Raw genomic sequence first — 20,931 nt, forward strand, 5'->3', positions numbered from 1 at the left:
GTGACTGGGCATGAGGGGCGGTGTACGTACCTGGCCGTGGGTCCTCTGGGGGGCTCCGGGCCTTGGCTGTTGGGGTCTACTCCTTCTTTCCCTGGGGTAAGAAAAAAACGCCCCCTACCCCTTTTATATGCAAGGAATGGGGGAGCTGTAATGGGCCTGTTCAGTCCCAAGAAGGATGGCGGTGCAAAATTGCTGCATCGGGAATTGGTGGAGCAACAGACTTCCCCGGTCTGCGTAGAACTGGGAGACCTGTTGGTGCATGGCCTTAAGTATGTCGGTGATGCGGCCCTAGATAGGGACCCCCTGCTCTCTAGAGCATCAGTATCAGCAGTGGTGCTACGGCGCCTGAAATGCTGGTCTGCAGACCAGGCATCCAAAAAGCATTGGCGGATTTGTCCTTCCAAGGTGAGAGGCTATTTGGAGCCTCGCTGGATGACATTATTAAGAATGTCACCGGTGGGAAGTGCTCATTGCTCCCACAGTCCAGGAAGGGTAAGGAGCCACGTAGGCATGGACCCGCTCTGAAGTGTTTTTTCCACCTGTCCGGGTCGGCAGGTAAGCACTCCCAGTCCAACAAGGCGCATTCGGAGGGATAAAAGCACCCCTGGTTTCGCAAGCCAAACAAATTCTGCGAGCGAAGAGGTTACTGCATGAAGGTTGCCCCCCCGCTCGACTCTTGGGTGAGGAGTCAACTTCGGGAGTTTGTAGCTCGGAGGACCCCTCTATGGTCCGACTGATGGGTCTACAAACTGGTTTCATCAGGATACAAGATAGAATCTGTTTGGTGGACAAGAAAAAACTTTCCCGCCAACCTTCATCTGCTTCCGGCTCGGCCGGGAGGCCCTGTTTGGGGTTGTACAGGACCCGCTTCGGCGCGAGGTGATGGTTCCTGTACCGACGCTGGAAAGGTTTCAGGGATTCTACTCCAATCTGTTTCCATTCCATTCTACTCCAGTATGTTTCTAATACTGGACCTTTAAAGCCCTCAACAGCTTTGTGAAAGTGCAAGGCTCAGGATGGAATCGGCTCGCTCCATGGCTGCTGCATTCCATCAGTGGGACTTTCTGGTGTCGTTGGACATGAAGGATGCATACTTGCATATACCCATATGCCTCAGGCATCAGAGGTTTCTGCAATTTGCAGTTGGGGAAGAGCACTACCAATTGGTGTCTCTCCCGTTTGGCCTGGTGTCAGCGCCCAGGTACTTCACCAAGATGTTAACCCCATTCTGGCATTAAGGCAACGCGGGATCACAATCCTAGTTTACCTGGACGACCTCCTTCAAAGAGCAGCTTCCGTCTCAGAATTAAGGGAGGATTTGCAATCGCCATGCAAACTCTTCGAGAGTTTGGTTGGGTACTGAACCTAAAAGAGTTGGGGTTGGTGTTGACTCAACACCTGGAGTACCTAGGCTTACTGTTAGACTTCGCAGAAGCGAGAGTCTTTTTGCTTCGGACAAGCTGCAGACTCTTCAAGCTGCAGTGAAGTTGTTGGTGTCCCACAGGTGGTCTTCGCTGCTTTTCTGCATGCGAGTTCTGGGTCTCATGGTAGCCACTTTCGAGGCAGTACCGTACGCTCAATTCCATACTCGGGTCTTGCAGAGGGAGATCCTGTCAATATGGGACAAATCTCCGCCATCTCTGGAATGTCAAATTCGGGTGAGCCAGCTAGTCAGGGATTCCCTGCTCTGGTGGCTGAAGTGTCCAACCCTTTGGTCCGGGAAAAATGGTTGCTTCCTCTCCATTTCAATGGTGATCACAATGAACTCCAGCCTGACCGGTTGGGGGGGAGGGGGGAGTTTTGGCGTATAGTTGGCTGTTGGACATGGGAAGAATACCACCTGCCGATCAATGTGCTCGAGCTTTCGGCAATCAGGTGGTGCCTCTCCACATGGTCAAAGGCTGCAGGGGCGTCTGGTCAGGATCCAGTCGGACAACGCCACGGCGGTGGCATACGTCAACCATCTAGGAGGAACTAAGGAGCTCGGCTGCAGCACGGGAGGTCGCTCACATCCTACAGTGGGCAGGGCAGCGCTTGTCGGCCATATACATTCCAGGCGTAGAAAACTGGCATGTGGACTACCTGAGTCAGATGCTGGACCAAGGGGAATGGTCATTACATCCAGATGTATTCCGGCTCATTCACCTAAGGTGGAGAACAACAGATGTGGATCTCTTGGTGTCTCAGCTCAATCGGAAGATACAGAGGTTTGTCTTTGCGACAAGACCTCTGGGGGGACATGTTAGACGCGTTGGTGGCTCCATGGGGGCATTATTGGCTGATTATGCCCACGCCTGCTATGTAGAGTGGAGGCAGAGGGGATTCCGGTGATTCTGATTACCCCAGATTGGTCTCGGCATCCTTGGTACGCCGACCTAATACGACTGGTGGCGGATGTTCTTTGAAGGCTGCCGATGCGAGAGGACTTTCTGTCGTAAGGTCCGATACTTCATCCTGCTTTACCGTCCCTGTTTCTAACGGCATGGCTGTTGAAAGCCAGGTGTTAAGGGACAGAGGTCTGTCAGACTGCAATTTCCACTATGCTGAGGGCACGGAAGTAATCTTCTCAGAAGATTGATCATTGTACGTGGAAGACCTACATCTCCATGTGAGGAGATGGGGTAGTGTCCACGCACATACTCGGTTTCCAGGCTCCTGCTATTTTTGCAGCGAGGAGTGGATCAGAAACTTGCCTTAGGCACCATCAAGGGGCAGATGTCAGCCTTGACTGTCTTCTTTCAACGTCCCTTGGCGACTCACTCATTGGTGAGTACATTTGAGAAAAGGGTTTTGACACGTAGCCCCTCCGGTTCGACCACCGCTACCTCCGTGGGATCTGAATCTGGTGCTTTCGATTCTTCAGAAACCACCATTTGAAAATATTCGGTAAAATCCCTTGTTGACTCTCTTTTCTCAGAAAGTAGTATTTCTAGTGGCAATTACAGCTGCCAGAGTTTCTGTATTGGCGACTTTGTTGTGCAAGCCTCCCTACCTGGTTCTCCACAAGTATAAGGCGGTGCTACGTCTGCAGCCCTTTCTTTCTTCAAAAAGTGGTTTCGGCCTTTGGTCTAAATGAAGACGTTGTGTTGCCATCCCTATGTCCTAAGCTGACACATCCAAAAAGTTGCTTTACATTCCCGAGTCGTGGTCTGGGCTTCACGGGTGTATGTCTCCTATGGCTCCCTTCCGGAGGTGGGACTGTTTTGTCTAGGTGGCTGGTCTGAAAAAGGTCTGACGGTCTCGTCGACCACCGTCTCTCGGTGGAACAGAGAGATCATGGTTCAGGCTTATGCCTTTTAAAAGGGCGGGTCTTCCCCTTTCCACCTGGGCTTCCCAACATCATGTGTCTGTCTCCCAGGTGTGTAAGGCGGCGACTTGGTCGTCCGTTCACTTTTACTAAATTTTACAAGGTTGACGTGAGTTCATCTTCGGATGCTTGCTTTGGTCACAGTTTGTGCAGGCGGCTGTGTTAAGTCGCAATTTACACTTTCTTTGAGTTACAAGTTTTTTGTTATCTCTGAATGCATACGTGGCCACAGGTTTTGATGGCGGCCGTTTAAGGTGGCAACTACTCTGTTTTGAGGAGTTCTTCTTGTTGTGGGTGAAGGTGTGTTTTTTTTTTTTTTTTTTGTTTTTTTTTTGTTTTGTTTCCACCCCTCGGTTTTATTTTATTTTTTACACTGCTTGGGGACGTCCCTAAGGTCAAGATTTAAAGGAGCTGTGTCCGTCAACGAACGAAAGAAAATAGTATTTTTTTGTACCGTAAAATCCTTTTCTCTGAAGTTAATTGACGGACACAGCACCCACCCCTCCTCCTATTTCTGGTTGTACTGCTTTTTGATGAACTGAGCTGCAGGAAGTAGGGTGAGGGGTTATAGCCAGTGGGACTGCCCCCTGGGCGGTGCTATGCACTTTTGCTGTTTTTAAATGTTCTGCCTAGTCCTCTCCTGGAGGGGGCGATTTAAAGGAGCTGTGTCCGTCTATGAACTTCAGAGAAAAGGATTTTACGGTGAGTACAAAAATCCGATTATTTTTTTTTTTTTTTTTTTTTTTTTTTTATCATTCATCTTTTCTGCATTATAGCCTTTGCAACTCCTCCTGTTTGCTGTACCCAGTACTTGCTTGAATGAAGATGTGGGACTGGCCTGTAATGTTTGGTCTGGGCCCTGGATTCTGTGTGTTGCTATATAGGTCTTGGGCTGTAGTCTGCTTGCGGCGGAGCCCTGTTTTGCTTGGCAATCGTATGGCCCCTGTAGCAGACACTGTCATCTCTTGTCTTTAAAAAGGTGCTTACGTGACCCAGTGGATAAAAGATTAGCAGCCTTCTTATCCTCCTTGGATAAGTACTTTAAATAGATCGTAGGAGGCAAGAGTATTCTCCCCTCTCAAAAAAAACAAAAAAAAAAAAAAAAACCTGCTTATCCATTCTTGGTGGATCTTCTACTCCTTTCCTCCAACGTCAGCCAAGTCTGGCTCCAAGCCCTCTTCCAATGAAGAGACACCCCCTATTTTTAGACTCGGGAAGGGAATCTATTGACATTCTGCTTCCTGGGAATCCCAGATGTCTAAATCCAGAGTGTCATTTCCAGGGGCTAGAGAAACTGGCGTTTCGCACCGTGCTGGCTTCCTGTTCACGGCTCTCTCAAATGTGCCACTCTCCCGTCAAAAGATGGGCAGATGCTTTTGGTCAGGGTCATTGCCTCAGTCCCTAGCGAGAAATTCATTAAAGGTTTCTACTCGAGCCTATTCACAGTTCCCACACCAAATAGTTTGATCCACTCTGGATCTGAGAACACATCTTGTTCCTGTGGGATCAAAAGTTCTGCATGCAATCAGCTAGGTCAGTCATTGCCTTCCTGTAGGGTATTTTCTGACTTCAGTAGACAGCTAGGATGCTTACTTGCACATTCCATCTTCCCTCCACCATTAGTGCTATCTGTGTTTTGGAGTGGACTATTCGCATTACCTACTTGCCAACCCTACAGTTCCTAGGGGATAACTATTGTGGGTTACCTGGTGAATATCCTGCTATAGGATTAGTCTTCTATATCATGACTATCAGCAATTGCCCTGCAGAAAATTTAGACTTTGGGGAGCTTTGGTTGGATTTGCAACCTTGCGGAAATTGTCACTGGAACAAACTTCATCATTCAGAGTACCTGAACCTGACGTTGGATAAGGGCCTTTTTCACGATCTTCCTGAAACTTCTGTCCCTCTGCTCTCAGGCCAGGGCCCCTCAGTTCAAGGGTTGATCTCTACATCATGCCTGCATGATGGTACTGTGCCTGATGGTGGCTTTTTATTTATTTTTTTGGCAGTGCCATACACCCAATTTCACTCCATGCCAGTGCAACTCCACATTCTGGCAGCATGGGGCAAATGGACATAGTCCTTGGACCACCCTATGCGTCTGACCTGCAAGGCCAGATTCTCTCTGGTGTGGTTGATTTCCAACCTGGTGCTGGGGTCAGGGAAGCTCCTATCTCACAAGGATGTGGAAAGCTTGCATCAAGGTTGCCATTTTGTCGGATTAGGACAGAGTCTTCGATGCCCTCGGTGTAGTTGACTTGGTTATCAGAAAAAGCCGAACTTCCCACCAACACCCTGGAACTCAGGGTGGTTTGGTTGTTCCTTTCATCGCTTGACTTCTCAGCTGCAAGGTGACAAGAATCCAGATAATGCTGTGGCATCGGCCATCAATGAGGTACTAAAAGTTGCACCTCTAAAAAAAGAGAAACAGACTTGTTCTTCACTTGGGCAGAGTGACACATTCTGGCCCTGTCTGCCATCTACATCCCAGATGCGGAAAATTGGCAGGTGGATTTTCTCAGGCATCAATGTTTAGATCTTGGGGTGCAGAAAATGCTCTCTATTTGTAGGTATTTCAAGCCCTTTACCACACGTGGGATCTTCTGACAATCATATCGCAAACTGGACAGGATCGTCTTCAGGTCCAGGATCTAGGACTGCACAGTGGACACTCTGGTAATCTGTTCTACCTTTTATCTATTCTGCCTCCCTATTCTTCCTTCCTTGTCTGCTCCGCAAGATTGAGTAGAGTGCATCTCTGATTCTTATACATGACCTAGAAGGATGTGATATTTGGATATACTCAGACACCTGGCAGACTCTCCATGGGTCCCAAGACATCATTCAGGCCTTCTTTGTTGCTTGCTTTAATGGCATGGCTGTTGAAACCCAAGTCCTGGGGGACAAGGGCATATCCGATTCAGCCATCCCTGCCCTCCTCAAGGCTAAAAAGTCGACTTCTCTGAAAATCTGCTATTTTACTTGGAAAAGCCTATGTTGTAGAGCTGCAGGATTATGGATAAAATGAGAATCCTTCATCTTCATCTTCATCTTCATCTTCTTCTTCCTTTTTTTTTTTTTTTTTTTCCCTCAACATTTTTTAATTTATATTTAGAGAGAGCTTAGTCTTTTTAAGTGGTTAAGCTGACCTGATTTGCAGACCGAAGTTCATAAATAAAGATACATTGTTTCGTTTTTTGTTTTGGCACTGAGCAATGTTGTAATAAACTTTGCTGGTGTTCTGCCGAAAAAACACAAACTCCAACTCCCCAAAATCTCCAGCAGCAATAATTGGAGATTTCAATGAGTTGTCTGTTTTCACAGAACAGCAGCAGTGTATATAGTACGGTACATGACGAGTTGGCTGTTTTCACAGAACAGCGGGTAAGAAGGAAAAAAAAGCTGTCGCCTGGGAGGTGGCCATGTTGTTGGTTAGTATCGGCTGACTAACAATATCCACTCATTACATGGTGTACTATATACGCTGCCGCTGTTCTGTGAAAATAGACAACTCGTCAAAATCTCCAATTATTGCTGCTGGAGAGTCACTGGAAGTGATGTGGTTGTATATTTTGGCGAGTTAAAGTTTTGAGCAAAACGCCAGCTTTTTTTTTTTTTTTTGACAGCTCTGAGCAGAGAACTGCTCTGCATGTGTTACATGAATCATAGAAATGCCGGATTAAGATAGTGAGGGGAGTTGACTTGAGATTAACAATAATAATTTTTTATTTTCTTTTTCCTTTTAATGAATTATGCAGCTTTTATTTTGTGTAGTGTGATATCAGGTACCCCCTCCAGTCTGGTGTAAATCCGCATCTGGCCTTGAGTGCCATCAAGGGGGCAAACCATGGCCATTCTGTTTTAATGAGGCTACTTTCACACTGGGGCAGGTGGGCGGCTGCGCTAAAGCGGCAATATTTTTAGTGGAGCTTTACAATTATTTTAGTGGCTTTAACCCCTGCTAATGGCCGAAAAAGGGTTAAAACCACCCACAAAGTGCCACGGTTTTAGCAGTGTATGCACTGCTCCTACAGCGCCACAAAGATGCTGCTTGTAGGACCTTTTTTACCGTCCTGCCAGCTCACCACTCCAGTGTGAAAGTGAGAGGAGAGGCTCTTTACAGGTGCTATGCAGATGCTATTTTTAGCGCTGTAGCGACTGTAAAGCGCCTCAGTGTGAAAGTAGCCTGACTATTGGCCTCTCATTTGGGTGTAAGGTGCACCTTTCTTGACCATTTGTCATGAGAGCCTGTTGGTGTTTGCTGTGTTGGCCACCCCTCAGTTGGGCTGCTTTTAGACATCCCATGGTAAAAGACTAAAGATCCCGTGTACTCTGCTGTACAAGTAAGAAAATTGGATTTTTAACTTGCCAGTAAAATCTGTTTTCTGAAGTATAGGATACAGTCCCCGTAGAATTTTTTTTTTTTTGTTCGCTCCCAATCATCTAAAGGGAGCTGCATATAATACATGGTTAAAAACGAAACTATGTTTTGACTGCTTCCGGAAACAGATTTTACTTGTAAGTCAAAACCTGAAATGTTTCAGCAAAAAAAAAAAATACACAATACTCCATATGTTATGGTAAGATATATAAAAGATGAGGTTACATTCAGTAGATACCAAATATGTCAAGACCTAAAATTGCATGCAGTACCCACAATTGTCCATAGGTGATGCTTTTAAAGCCTTTACAGCTCCTCAAGAGTCAGCAGTGAATGGTGTCCCAGCATGTGCTTCAATATCTGTGTCCTGTGTGGTGAGATTTTTGTGACAGCAGGATATCCCCCACTAGCTGTCAGAGCAGGGTCTGGACGTAACATGTTATGCCACGTTCACACGATCAGAATTTTGGTCGGAAAAAGCTCTGATGGTTTTCCCGACGGTACTTAGCTCAAGCTGTCTTGCCTACACACGGTCACACCAAATTCCGACCGCCAAGAATGTGGTGACGTACAACACATATAACGGGACTAGAAAAAGGAAGTTCAATAGCCAGTAGCCAATAGCTTTTGTCTCGTAGTTGAATCTGAGTATGTTTTGCATGTCGGAATTGCAAACACGCTTTTTCCGACCAAAAAATTGAGAACCATCTTTGCTGGCCGAAATCCGGCCAGCAAAAGTCCGATGGAGCATACACATGATCACATTTTCTGACCAAAAGCTCTCATCTGTCTTTTGCTGGCTCAATTTCCGATCGTGTGTACCCGGCATTACTCCCTGAATAAGGGGGTGTTACTAAAGGTAAATTTTTTATCATTTTAAGTCGAAAAAGGTTGTGGTGTTGGGGGTTTTTTTTTTTGTTTGTTTTTTCCAGTAAGCTCATCCATGAAATTGTACAGACTGGCTCGTGAACCGGCGACTCTGGAATTTCTTTATTGGAATAAAAATCTTCTTGCTGACAGGATCATATATGGAATAAAATACATGTAAACATCTGAAAACAGGTCTCACCGGAGAGTATTACACTCTATAAAGTATTAAGTATTGTATCGGTTTATCCCTAGCAGGAGCTATATAATGTAATCTCAGTAAGAATCCGTTGCTTCCTCCCACTCGTCTCTGGCAGGTTAATAAAATCTAAATTTAAACAATTGTCCCCCATGGATCTGTCTTGTTACATAACAGAAATGGGCTCTGTGAGGTCAGTGCTATAACCTGCAGCATTTAACTTTCCCTGATCTAACTGCATTAAAATAAAATTGAATGGGTTGCTATGGGCTCTTTTGATGGGTTGCTCTGCCTTGTTAAAAACTCATTAGTCTCTATATAGATAATTGGCAGTTGTATTCTGTAATACTGTTGTGTGTATCTGTGTGCGTGTATTCCTTTTTATTTCTGTAAAGCTGATCAGTCCATTAGGATGCCTAGTGTATATGCAACAACTAATCATTTATGTGCCCTTCTCCCTGTTGTGCACTCCTTTCTTAAGGACCGAGCCTCTTTTTGAGATTTGTTGTTTACAAGTTGAAAAGTTTATTTGCTAGAAAATTACTTGGAACCCCACAAACTTTTTTTTTTTTTTTTTTTTTCTAACACCCTAGAGAATAAAATTGTGTTTGTTGCTATACTTTCTGTCACATTGTATTTGCGCAGCAGTCTTACAAGCACACTTTTGGGGAAAAAAAATACTTGTCTTATCTAAAAGAAAAAAAAAAAAACAGTAAAGTTAGCCCTAATTATTTATTTATTTTTATTCTAAAAGATAACGTTATGCCAAGTAAAATTTGATATCCAACATGTCGCGCTTCAAAATTGCGCTCACTTGTGGAATGGCGACAAACTTTTACCCTTAAAAAATCTCCATAGGCGATGTTTAAAAACTTCTGCAGGTTGCATGTTTTGAGTTAGAGGAAGTCTAGGGCTAAAATTATTGCTCTTGCTCTACCGATCGCAGTAATACCTTGCATGTGTTTGAACGCGGTTTTCATGTGCTGGCGCTACTCGCGTATGCATTCGCTTCTGCACTCGATCTCGGTGGGACGGAGCACGTTTTTAAATGTATTTTTTTTCTTAATAAAACGAATTAATAATTAGTTTGCCTTTTTTATTTTTACACTGTTCTATTAAAAAAAAATGTTTTTACTCCTATTACAAGGAATGTAAACATCCCGTGTAGTAATAAAGCTCGACAGGACCTCTTAAATATGAGATTTGGGGTCAAAAAGACCTCAGATCTCATATTTACACTAAAATGCAATAAAAAAAAGGACCTTTTTAAGAGCTATGGGTGGAAGGGACATTTTGACATCGCTTCCACCCTGCAATGGTATAGGGGGCCGCCATCTTCCCCTCACTCTTCTCCATACCCAGGAAGGGATCACATCCGCGGAGGATACCGGAGCGGGGAGGGGGGAGAGGTCCCTCTCCTGTCACCTATATAAAAGTGATCTTGTGGCCAATCCACTGCAGAGACCACTCGTATCGGAAAGCGGACTGCAGGCTGAAGAAGAGGATACCAGGGTTATGGCAGCTAGCTGCTGCTATAACAATATTCCTCTTCAAAGTTAGTGCGTATATCGGCATGGGGCGGTCCGTAAGTGGTTAAAGAGGACCAGAACTATATGGGGGGGGGAGGGGCAGTGGGGCCAGTCACCAGTATTGCCTGTGGTCACTCTGCATTGGAGCTTTTTTGGCCATCTTGCTGGACTTTTGCTTATGTAAGAGCCACCACTAAGGAGAGGGAGAACAGGGCACAGTGATGACATCAGCAAATCTTGTGAGACTGGCGGTCAGAGGCACAGTGCCTTAGGCTAGGTTCTAATTTGGGCGTAGGGGGGATGTGGGCAAAACCCCTTTTGCAGGCATGTGGTGAGGGCCATCATTTTTAAATGGCACCCGAATGCACCTTGCTGGCGCACACACCAAGATACATTGTAACAAAGTAATATACATTTTGGTGTGGTGCCATTCTGAAAAAGGATCATGCACTTCTTATGTGCAATTTACACATATAGGACAGCCCATTGAAATGATTGTGCACAAAACGCATGTATACTGTTGAACTTGCGTATGTGTGAACAAAGCCTTAGATCTCACAGTGCAGATGTAAAACTATATGGCAGTAGACACACACACATACTACAAAGTACACTGATATGTGTCAGGAGAAATTAAAGACACAATTTAAAGTTTCCAGGATACTGCTTGGCAGGGCTTGACAAATTAGCTTGGAATCTAGGAGCCAGATTTTTTTTTTTTTTTTTTTTTTTTTTTTTTTTTTATTTTATGTAGCCCTGATGTGTGCACAATACAGGTTTACACAGTTATGCACCTCATCTTTTGTCTATCAACCTTAAGATCTCCAAGAACTTGGTACGTTTAAATTCTTAGTGAGCGATAGTCTCCAGTCTGACTATCCCTCCTTGCTATTACAGTTTTAAATTGACCAAGTTCATAAAGCAGAGCCCCACCCAAAAAGGGAAGCCCTGCTTGCCTGCCCCCCTCCACCACATTTTGCCAGCTTTTGGAGGGGGGTAGCGGGTATCTGGTTTTGACAGGTACCCTCTCCCACTTCCAAATCATTTCGCTGCGGCAAACTGACTCGGAAGTTTGGCCCGCTCTCTCTTCTCCACCCCATGCCCCCCCCCCCCCCCCCCAGCCAGCCCATTCACAAGGCACTTTGCACTTTGTGAATGTGCAGTAGGGGAGCTGTAAAGCCACAAGGCTTCACTGATGGTTTCCCTTAGTCAAGATGACCGCTTGAGCACCCGATAGCCGATTGAAAAATTTGCTCTGGTGAGGACACTGCTGGATCTCTGAACAGATCCTAATATTAAAAATCAGCAGCTATAGTATTTGCTGACTTAAAAAAAAAAAAAAAAAAAATTCTGAAGGAGCCTTCTAAGAAGGTTAATCTGCAAAAGCTGAGAGGAATAACTGTAACTGTAAGATGCACATCAGGGCTACATACATTTTAACCACTTCAGCCCCAGAAGGATATACCCCCTTCCTGACCAGAGCAGTTTTTGCGATTCGGCACTGCGTCACTTTAACTGACAATTGTGCACTGGTGCAACGTTGTACCCAAACAATTGATGGTTTGCGCAAAAGTTATAGCATCTACAAAATAGATTTATAGCATTTTTATTATTTATTTTACTAGTAATGGCGGCCATCTGGGATTTTTATCGTGACTGGGACATTATGGCGGACACATCAGACAATTTTGAAAAAAATGCAATATTTTTTACTTTTTTGCTATAATAAATGTCCCCCAAAAATATATTAAAAAAAAAAACATTTTTTTTCCTCAGTTTAGGCCGATACATATTGTTCTACATATGTTTGGTTAAAAAAAAAATTGCAATAAGCTTTATTGATTGGTTTGAGCAACAGTTATAGCGTCTACAAAATGGGGAATAGTGTTTATGGCATTTTTTTTTTATTATTTTTTATTTTTTGTGACTGTGACATTATGGCGGACACGTCGGACAATTTTGACACCTTTTTGGAACCATTGGCATTAATACAGCAATCAATGCTTTAAAATTGCATTGATTACTGTAACAATTTCACTGGCAGTGAACACTAGGGGCGCTTGAGGGCTTAACTGTTCCCTGGGAGGTGATTCTAACTGAAGGGGGAGGGAACTGACTGGAGTAAGTGACAGATTGTGGTTCCTAGCTAATAGGAACACACCCTGTTTTGTCTCTCCTGTCCACGATTGCTCGTGGCCGGCGGTCATCGTGACCTGCGGGCCACGAGCACCGGCACCCCTGCTAGCCGACGTATAGCTATGATGGCTCGCGCAGGGGAGCCGACTTGCCGCAGTATAACTGCAGCGGTTAATCAGGAAGCGGTTAAAGAAGAAAAATGATGTATATAATATTTTTAATACACAAGTCATTTTATACTCTGGATCAGCCTGCATGTGTCGCCAGGGAAGCATGGACATTTCTGTTCAGAGCATAAAATGGCATAATAATAAAAAAAAAAAATAAATAAAAAAAAAGCTATACATTTCTTATACTTACCCCTCTTGTCCCATGAGACAATTATAAGTAATTTTATGGCTTTTTGTTGTACTTAACCCCCACCCCCTAGTCTGACCCTGGACCTGCCAACCACTTTACCCTCACCAGTTTGAATTCCCCTACCAGTCTGGCCCCGGACCCACCAATCACCCTACCTCCACACCTGCCAGCCACCATCCCCTCCCTCCCTCCTAACCTCCAGTCTGAACACAGAATACCCCAGGATGCATTTTCTAGTCAGCCTGGGGTTTGTTGAGCCCCGCTGCTTGGGAATCGTTAACATTTGCAAATATTCCCCATAACATGGCAAACCTTAACTTTTTGGATTTCAGGTCCCCTTTGAAAGGCTGCATGTATCTTGGTTATTTAGCTGTTCCTGAGTTTTAAACAATTTCTTGCAGTGTATACTAGAAATGATACAATCCCAAAAAAGTTGGGACTTTCAATGATTTGCAAATCTCATAAATTCATATTTTCTTCACAATAGAGATGAGGAAACAAAACAAAAGTTTATACTGAGAAAATATACCTTTTTTTTTTTTTTTTTTTAGGAAAAAAAATAAAAGTCATTTTTAAATTAATGGCAGCAACAGGTCTCAAAGTTGGGACAGGGCCAGGTTTACCACAGTGTAGCATCCCCTTTTTTCTTTTAATACTCTGTAAATGTCTGGGAACTGAGAAACAGTTGGAGTTTTGGTAATGGAATGTCGTCTCATTCTTGCCTGATATAGGATTTTAACTGCTCAATAGCCCTGAGTCATCTGTCATGTTTTTAGTTTCAATAAATATTTTCAATTTGTGAAAGGTCTGGACTTCAGGCAGGCCAGTTCAGCACCCAGACTTTACTACGAAGCCATGCTAAAATGAAAGGAAAATCCAGATGGCTGCACACCAAACTGAGATCAAATGCCTTTATTTGCATTAACCCATGAGGAACACTACATGTACAAGCAAGGGAGGACCAGCTTGCATGTTTACTTTGATAAAGCAAAATGTGTGTGTGTGTGTGTGTGTGTGTGTGTGTGGAGGGGGGGGGGGGGAAACATGTAAGCCAGTCCTCCCTTGCTTATACATGTTGTGCTCTTCATGTTCTTCATGGGTTTATGCAAATAAAAGCATTTGGATCTCAGTTTGTTGTGCAGCCATCTGTTTTTTTTCTTTCATTATTGCTTCAGCTACGACTGGACGAGCACCCTGCAGTGAGGAGATCATGCTGTTGGAGCCGGCTCACATGTGAGCAGTGTAGATTTTTTATTTTTATTTTTTGTACGAAGCCATGCTGTTGTCATAGATGCAGTAGTATTGTTCTGATGAAATATGTTAGTGCAAACCCCCCCCAAACAGATGTGCATATGCTGCTCTAAAACCTGGATATATCTTTCAGCATTGATTGGTGTCTTTCCAGATGTGCAGACTGCCCATTCCATACACATTTAATATGCCATCAGATGCAGGCTTTTGAAATCTGTGCTGATGAGCCATCTCAATAGTTTGGAGGACCCGGTGCCCTTTGCTGCCCAAAAAAATGACAAATTTCAATTCATCTCACAAAAGATGCAGGTTTTTTTTTTTTTTTTTTTTCCTTCACTTTGCAACAGATCATTTTTAAATGAGCCTTGGCCCAGAGAAGATGGCAGTGTTTCTGTACATGTGTTCAGACAGTCATTTTTAGAAGTCTTTCTGGGCCTATGCAGTAAATTCTATTGCAAATAAAATGTGGGTTTATTAGGTTTGCAAATCATTGCGTTCTATTTCATGTAGATTTTACAGAGTCCCAACTTTTTGGCATTTGGGGTTGTAAACTTTGAAATTCTCATCTATAGCACATCTTTACTAACAAATCCATTTATCGATGCACCTATGTGAAAATGTCCTTGTCGGAGTGGCTTACAGTCTAGGTGGATGTGAAGATATGTTGGCTAGCAGTCTACAGTCCAGTGCATGGGCATTAGTTAATGTATCTGCTGGAGGAGCTGCTTAATGGTTTCCGGTAAGAAATGCTCTAAAAGCAGATTGTCCTTTGTCTGCTACCAATAGCATTCCAGAGGAAATGCCAAATTAAAGAAATGTTTCATTATTAAAAAAGCCCAAGGGAATACAGTATAAATATACAAAAAACACCTTCAACAGAAAGGCAGTTCAAATGGTATTGATGTGGCAGACTTGTGCAACTACTGATAGTATAGAAGTTCATTAGTAGACTAAAGCATCTAACTGGCCTTGTATACCGAGAACACCATTAGAGGTGAACTCCAGGCAGCTTTAAAAGACAAATTCACAAAGCTCTGTATTCAACGATGCATCCTTTAAGTTGACTCTTTACATGCAAGCAGTATAAGTACATTAACGTGGTTTGGTATTGGCCTCATGCTGTCTTGTACAGTAGAGCTTAGGCCAGGGGTGAGCTGTAGTGCAAGAGTGTGCCAGAGGTATAACCTCATCAGTCTGCTCCTTCTTTCCAGGGTGGGGCTGGGCCAGAGACCTGTACAGGTGCATCTCAAAAAAATGTGAATATCATCAAAGTTAATTTATTTCATTTTTAATACAAATCTGTTGGCTTACTAAAAAGTATGTCCATGTACAGTATAGTATGCACTCAATACTTGGTTGGAGCTCATTTTGCATGAATTACTGCATCAATGTGTCATGGAGGCGATCGGCTTGTGGCACTGCTGAGGTGTTATGGAAGCCCAGGTTGCTTTGATAGCGGCCTTCAGCTATTCCGCTATGTTGGGTCTGATGGGTTGTCTCTTCCTCTTGACAATACCCCACACATTCTCTAAGGGGTTTAGGTCAAGTGAGTTTGCTGGCCTATCGAGCGCCACCTATGGACATTTCTTACTGCGACAACTATAAAGAAACCACCACATGACCCCCCCCCCCCATGCATTGCATACTAGCACATTGTGTGAAACCTACCTTGAAGCAAAGCCTTCCAGTGACAAGCTGACAGGACTTCCATCTTCACCCAGTTTTCCTTCTGGGTTTACATCCTCCAGTTGGGTGGCTGTTCCTTCAAAGCATATGCACTGGGGACGTTACTGGCTGCATTGGTAGTAAATATCTACATATATTTACAGTGCCTATAGTTAAGCCTTACAGGTGCAAACTATGCATGGGAGTTTACTCGCACTTTAAAGAGGGAGAAGGCATTGCTTAAATTGAAGTAGATGTTTTTTTTGCTTTGGTGGGGTCCATAAGATCAGTTTGACTTGGTACTTGGACCTCATCAAACTCCTATTGGACTCTCTGTGGCCTCTACCAGACTGGTCAGATCTCCTGCTATAGTGGCTAATCTACCTTCCTGTTTTTTTTTGGGTGCTTGAAGGCTTACTCTGACCCAGAAAAATCTCTGGTCTGGATCAGCATTTGGAAGATAGGCCTAACTATAACAATTCTTAATGATCCATCTTACTGCCTAACCTGTATAAAAGTGTGTACATGCCTATTTTTTAATCTACTCCTATCCAGTTATTTGATCCTGCGGCTCTGGCCCCCCTGTGTCAGTGAGTGGCTGCTGCAGGGGAGAGTAGGCAGTGCCAGCAACAGCACAGCCATGGGAGCCTAAGAACCCCTGGAACTCAGTTGTTGTAAAGTGCTCCCTTACACAGAGCTCCAGTTTTACGCGATTGAAGCTGGATCAAGGCTGCAGTCACATCTAAGCCGCATGCGGCTCGCAGCAGAGGTCTGGTGCATCCCTGTTCACTGTTTCAGGTCTGACTTCAGCCTGAATTTTTGGCTGAATTCTGACATAAAACTGACCAAAAGATGCACAAGACCCAAGTCGCAGCGTAGATTTATGTGAACCGGCTCCATAGAGAACCAGTCACAATCTGACTCCTGCTATTGTGAATTGGATGGGGGGGAAACCGCATCCAATTCGCACTAGTGTGATCCCAGCCTGAAAATTGGGTAAATACTACGTACAAAAACAAGCTTGTGTGATATCTTCAGACAACCTCCATGAACGGGGTGCTCCCACCACCTCATGCAATGCTTGCTCACCTCCTTCAAACTACCCTGCAAGGGGTCAAACACACCTTGCACCCTGTGCAAACATTCCCTCCCAGGGATAGTCAGAATCTTTGTGGGTCAAAGGATGAAAGTAATCAAAAGCAAGTAATCCTACTGTGCTGCTTCAAACTTTAGATCCACAATGACTACCAATAAGTTCAGCAACACATGAAAATAAACAAGGGTGCCTCCTATAGTGCAGTATCCGAGGGGTTAAAAAATGAAACTGCTCCACCCCAGCTAGCATTGAACGCCCATTTTAATGAAATTTTAAAAGCATTAAAAATGACATGACCGTCAGTAGTAGTAGTAGTCTACCGCCAGGCTCCACCTCTACTAGTTTCATCACCTCCCACGTGGCTTCATCTGGAGGAATTTTCTCTGGGAGCACACTTTCACATTTCGCACCATAATGGCGCTAACAACTACCTCAATTTTCATGGGTAAATACGAAGGTTTCCAGGTATGTAATAGAAAAACTAATGGGATTAGGAACATCTAAGTAACTCCAAGCTCAGCCACTGTCGCTATGTAAGAGCGCACTGCACATGCGTGGGGTTTTGACCAAGGGGGATGTGATGCTGCAGGCGAGCGTCCGATGACTGGAGTATCCTAGTAACAAGGCACAATAAGGGAATGCCAGTTTCGTGCTGCAATTGGCCTGCAGGTATAAGTTGACCGACAGTCTTGCATAGTGTGTGTGGAGATGGAGAGAGATCTCTTTTTTTTTTTTTTTTTTTTTTTTTTTTTTTTTTTTTTCCCTCACGCTAGTGTGGGAAAACCAGTCTCCAAGAGATATAAGATGACTGTGATAACTGATATAGCGCTTCTCAGAAAGCTAAGCATTTTGAATACTAAAGATATGGTACCACCTTCTAGCATGGCATTCTGATTTCTGATGTATTTGTGAACTGAACTTTATTTTTATTTTTTTATCTATTCCCCAGATTTTGGTACTTTGCAGTTAGAGTTCAGTCCCCTAGACACCTCCTCAATGATGATGAACTCTGACATGGATGGTATGTATCATTGCATATTTGTTTTCTGCAGGAGCTGTGCATGACAATTTGATCAGCTTCCATCTTTCATTTTTAATGCTTAAAATGGAACTAGACCCATCAATTTTAACGGTTTCCTAAAATAATTATATTCAAAGCATGCAATGAATGAGAACTGCCAAGGCTGCTTCTGCTCTTTACCAATCTTTCAAGCCATCAATTGGCTGGTGTCATGACCAATCACACATGCAGCAAAATGACAACTGCAGATCAGAGGCCACGATGGCAGCTTCCTTGGCTGCAAAGGATAGGAGTGGTTAGTTCCACTTTAACTGAACAAGTTAAGGATAGAATATGGTTGCTTTGCATAGCTGCTCCAGATTCTGTCTGCTCCAGATTTTATAAATTCCCTTAAATGAATGTGAATGTATAGCGGGTAAAATAAGTATTGAACGTGTCACCATTTTTCTAGGTAAATATATTTTTGTAAGATGTTATTGACATGCAATTGTCACAACGTTGGTTACAACCCATGCAATCCATAAATACAAAGAAACCAAAACAAATAAGTTCAGAAACAGTTGTGCAATAAAATGGAATGGCACAGAGGAAAAAGTAATTGAACAATGAAGAATGGGAGGCGCAAAAAAGGCTTGGAAAGCCAAGTCACCAGATCTAATTTATCAGTAATTGGAAAGCAATCCTCCCCATTGTCAGTGCAAATTAATATCGGCTGGTTCAGTCTCCGCTAATGGCCTATAAAAAGGTGTCTCGTTACCAAGGAGACACAGAAGAAACCTCTTGTGATGGGCACTCTCAAGACCTTTGCAACATTAGTGTTGCAAAACATGCTGATGGCATTGGCTACAAAAGTATTTCTAAACTTTATATTCCCGTGAGCACTGTTGGGGCCATAATCCAAAAGTGGAACGCGCATCGGCCAGGACCAGGTGCTCCTTGCAATATTTCTGGCAAAGGAATGAAAAGAATTATCAGGGTTGTCCAAGAGCCATGGACCAATTGTGGAGAGCTTCAAAAAGACATGGAATTAGCAGGTACAATGGTTTGTAATGCACTCAACCACCATGACATGCATGCACGCTCACCCCGCAAAACTCCATTGCTGACGAAAAAGCATGTTGAAGCTCATTTATAGTTTGCTGCACAACATTTACACAAGCTTGTGAAATACTGGAAGAATATAGTCTGGTCAGATGAGCGTCTGAGACCAAAATTGAACTCTTTGGATGCCATAGTACACACCATATTTGGAAGTGAAATGGGACATCGTCCCAAAAGCACCATACCGTAACGTTTGGAGGTGGGAACATCATGGTGTGGGGCTGTTTTTCAGCATACGGTACTGGCAAACTTCATCTCATTGAAGGAAGGATGAATGGAAAAATGAACTAAGACATTCTCGATAAAACTCTGCTGCTATCTACCAGGATGATGAAGATAAAATGAGAATGGACATTTCAGCAAAACAATGATCACAAAGCCAAGAAACTGACTTGAATCCATTAGAAAATCTATGGAAAGACCTAAAGATCAGAGTTCATAGAGGCCCACGGAACCTTCAAGATTGGAAGAATGGACCAAAATCACACTTGAGCAATACATGCGACTAGTTTCTCCATGCAGAAGGTGTGTTGAAGCTGTCATTACCAACAAAGGATTTTGTACAAAATATTACATTTCAGTTGGCATGCTCAATACCTTTTCCTTGTGTCATTCCATTTTATTATACATAACTTAAATTCTGAACGGTGATGTTACTAGTGATGCAACAGTGATGTTACTCCCCTGCTCTTAAAAGGCTGGGGCCTAGTGATTACATGCTAGACCTGGGCACTGTAATGTGGGAGCAGGTCACCTGCTCCTCCATACCTGGAAATGCCAGATATTATTGCTGGACTGCAGGAAGGATGAGTATATGTACTCCATACTTCAAGAATGTCTGAGCTCTTTTCTTTAGATATTGTGCAGTTCAGCAGTTTCTGCTTTTGCAGCTGTTCACAGATGAGAAATGTATTTTATTGCCTGTACATTAGAACATACACGACATAAAATGGACCTCTTGATATTGTGACTTTGGTTATAGATATAGCTGCTCCCGTACGAGAAATTTTGAAGTTTGTCCCTTTGGGAATTTGTGTACAAAAAGTTGGAATTGGCTGTCGAAAGTTGTGTACACACTATACGAAAATGTTTTGGATGAAAATTTTTGCCTGATTCTTCTTTATAGTTTGCACGAGCCTTAAAGCGGAGTTTTGTCATTTTTTGTGGTGGTGTGTTTAAAAAAAAAAAAAAAAAAAAAGTCAGCAGCTACAAAAAGTGTAGCTGCTGACTTTTCATAAACACACACTTACCTGTCCAGCTGTGCACTCACCCCCAGCAGTTTTCTTCCTCTCTCCTCCCTCAGCAGTGATGGCATCTCTACTATGGGCTGCGCTCTGTGATTGGTCTTGAAGTCTTCTAGGACCTTTCCTGTGTCCCAGAAGACTTCAGGAGGGAGGGGGGAAGGAGAACTTCCTAAGGCCATTCGAACGGAAGTGGCTGCGGGTACCCGCTCCCTCCCTAAAAGCTCAGTTTTGCAATAGGGAGCTGTGCAGGAGGCCTTAAAGCGGACGTTTCACTTTTGGGTGGAACACCGCTTTTAAGTGTTTTTATTTCTTTATTTTATTATTTTTTTTTTTTTTGTTGTTTTTTTTACCACTATATCTTCAGACTTAATTTTGCTTAGATTGTTTTTTTTCCCCATGTGTTCAGCTTGTAACTTCACCCATACAAATCTTGTTCATTCTAACCTAAATCATATTTTAATTTTATATATAGCTCTGGAAGTAGAAAATCAAGTAGAACTAGAAGAAAAGACTCGACTGATTAACCAGGTCCTGGAACTGCAGCACACTTTAGAAGGTACAAACATTCTGTGTCTGTTTCTATCCATGTTATTTACTTCAAAGCAGTATTAAACCCAAAGGCAACCATTTATTAGATTGCAGCTTACCAATTCTTAGATGTGATGGCTGCTTTTGTTTTCTTTTTTAGGCTTTTTTTTTTTCTTCATCTGGTGATCCAGTCAGTAAGTCTTTGTGTTTGTTTTATTTTTTCACAAAAGAACAAGCTCTTCA

The 20,931-nt window shown here is 43.4% G+C and overlaps 1 protein-coding gene across 3 annotated transcripts in view; it reads left to right on the top strand.

Moving 5' to 3' along the window:
- Positions 1 to 20,931, top strand: part of SCOC (short coiled-coil protein) — a 221,474-nt gene that overhangs the window by 190,043 nt on the left and 10,500 nt on the right. For all 3 annotated transcript variants that reach the window (XM_077476934.1, XM_077476936.1, XM_077476935.1), the window contains 2 exons: positions 17,744 to 17,815; positions 20,633 to 20,716. In XM_077476934.1, the coding sequence (XP_077333060.1) occupies positions 17,744 to 17,815; positions 20,633 to 20,716 (156 nt within the window). The remainder of the gene's footprint in view (positions 1 to 17,743; positions 17,816 to 20,632; positions 20,717 to 20,931) is intronic.

This window comes from Lithobates pipiens, unplaced genomic scaffold (assembly GCF_037356315.1).
Source record: "Lithobates pipiens isolate NorthernLeopardFrog02 unplaced genomic scaffold, aLitPip1_a1.2 Scaffold_13, whole genome shotgun sequence".
Taxonomy (NCBI): Eukaryota; Metazoa; Chordata; class Amphibia; order Anura; family Ranidae; genus Lithobates; species Lithobates pipiens.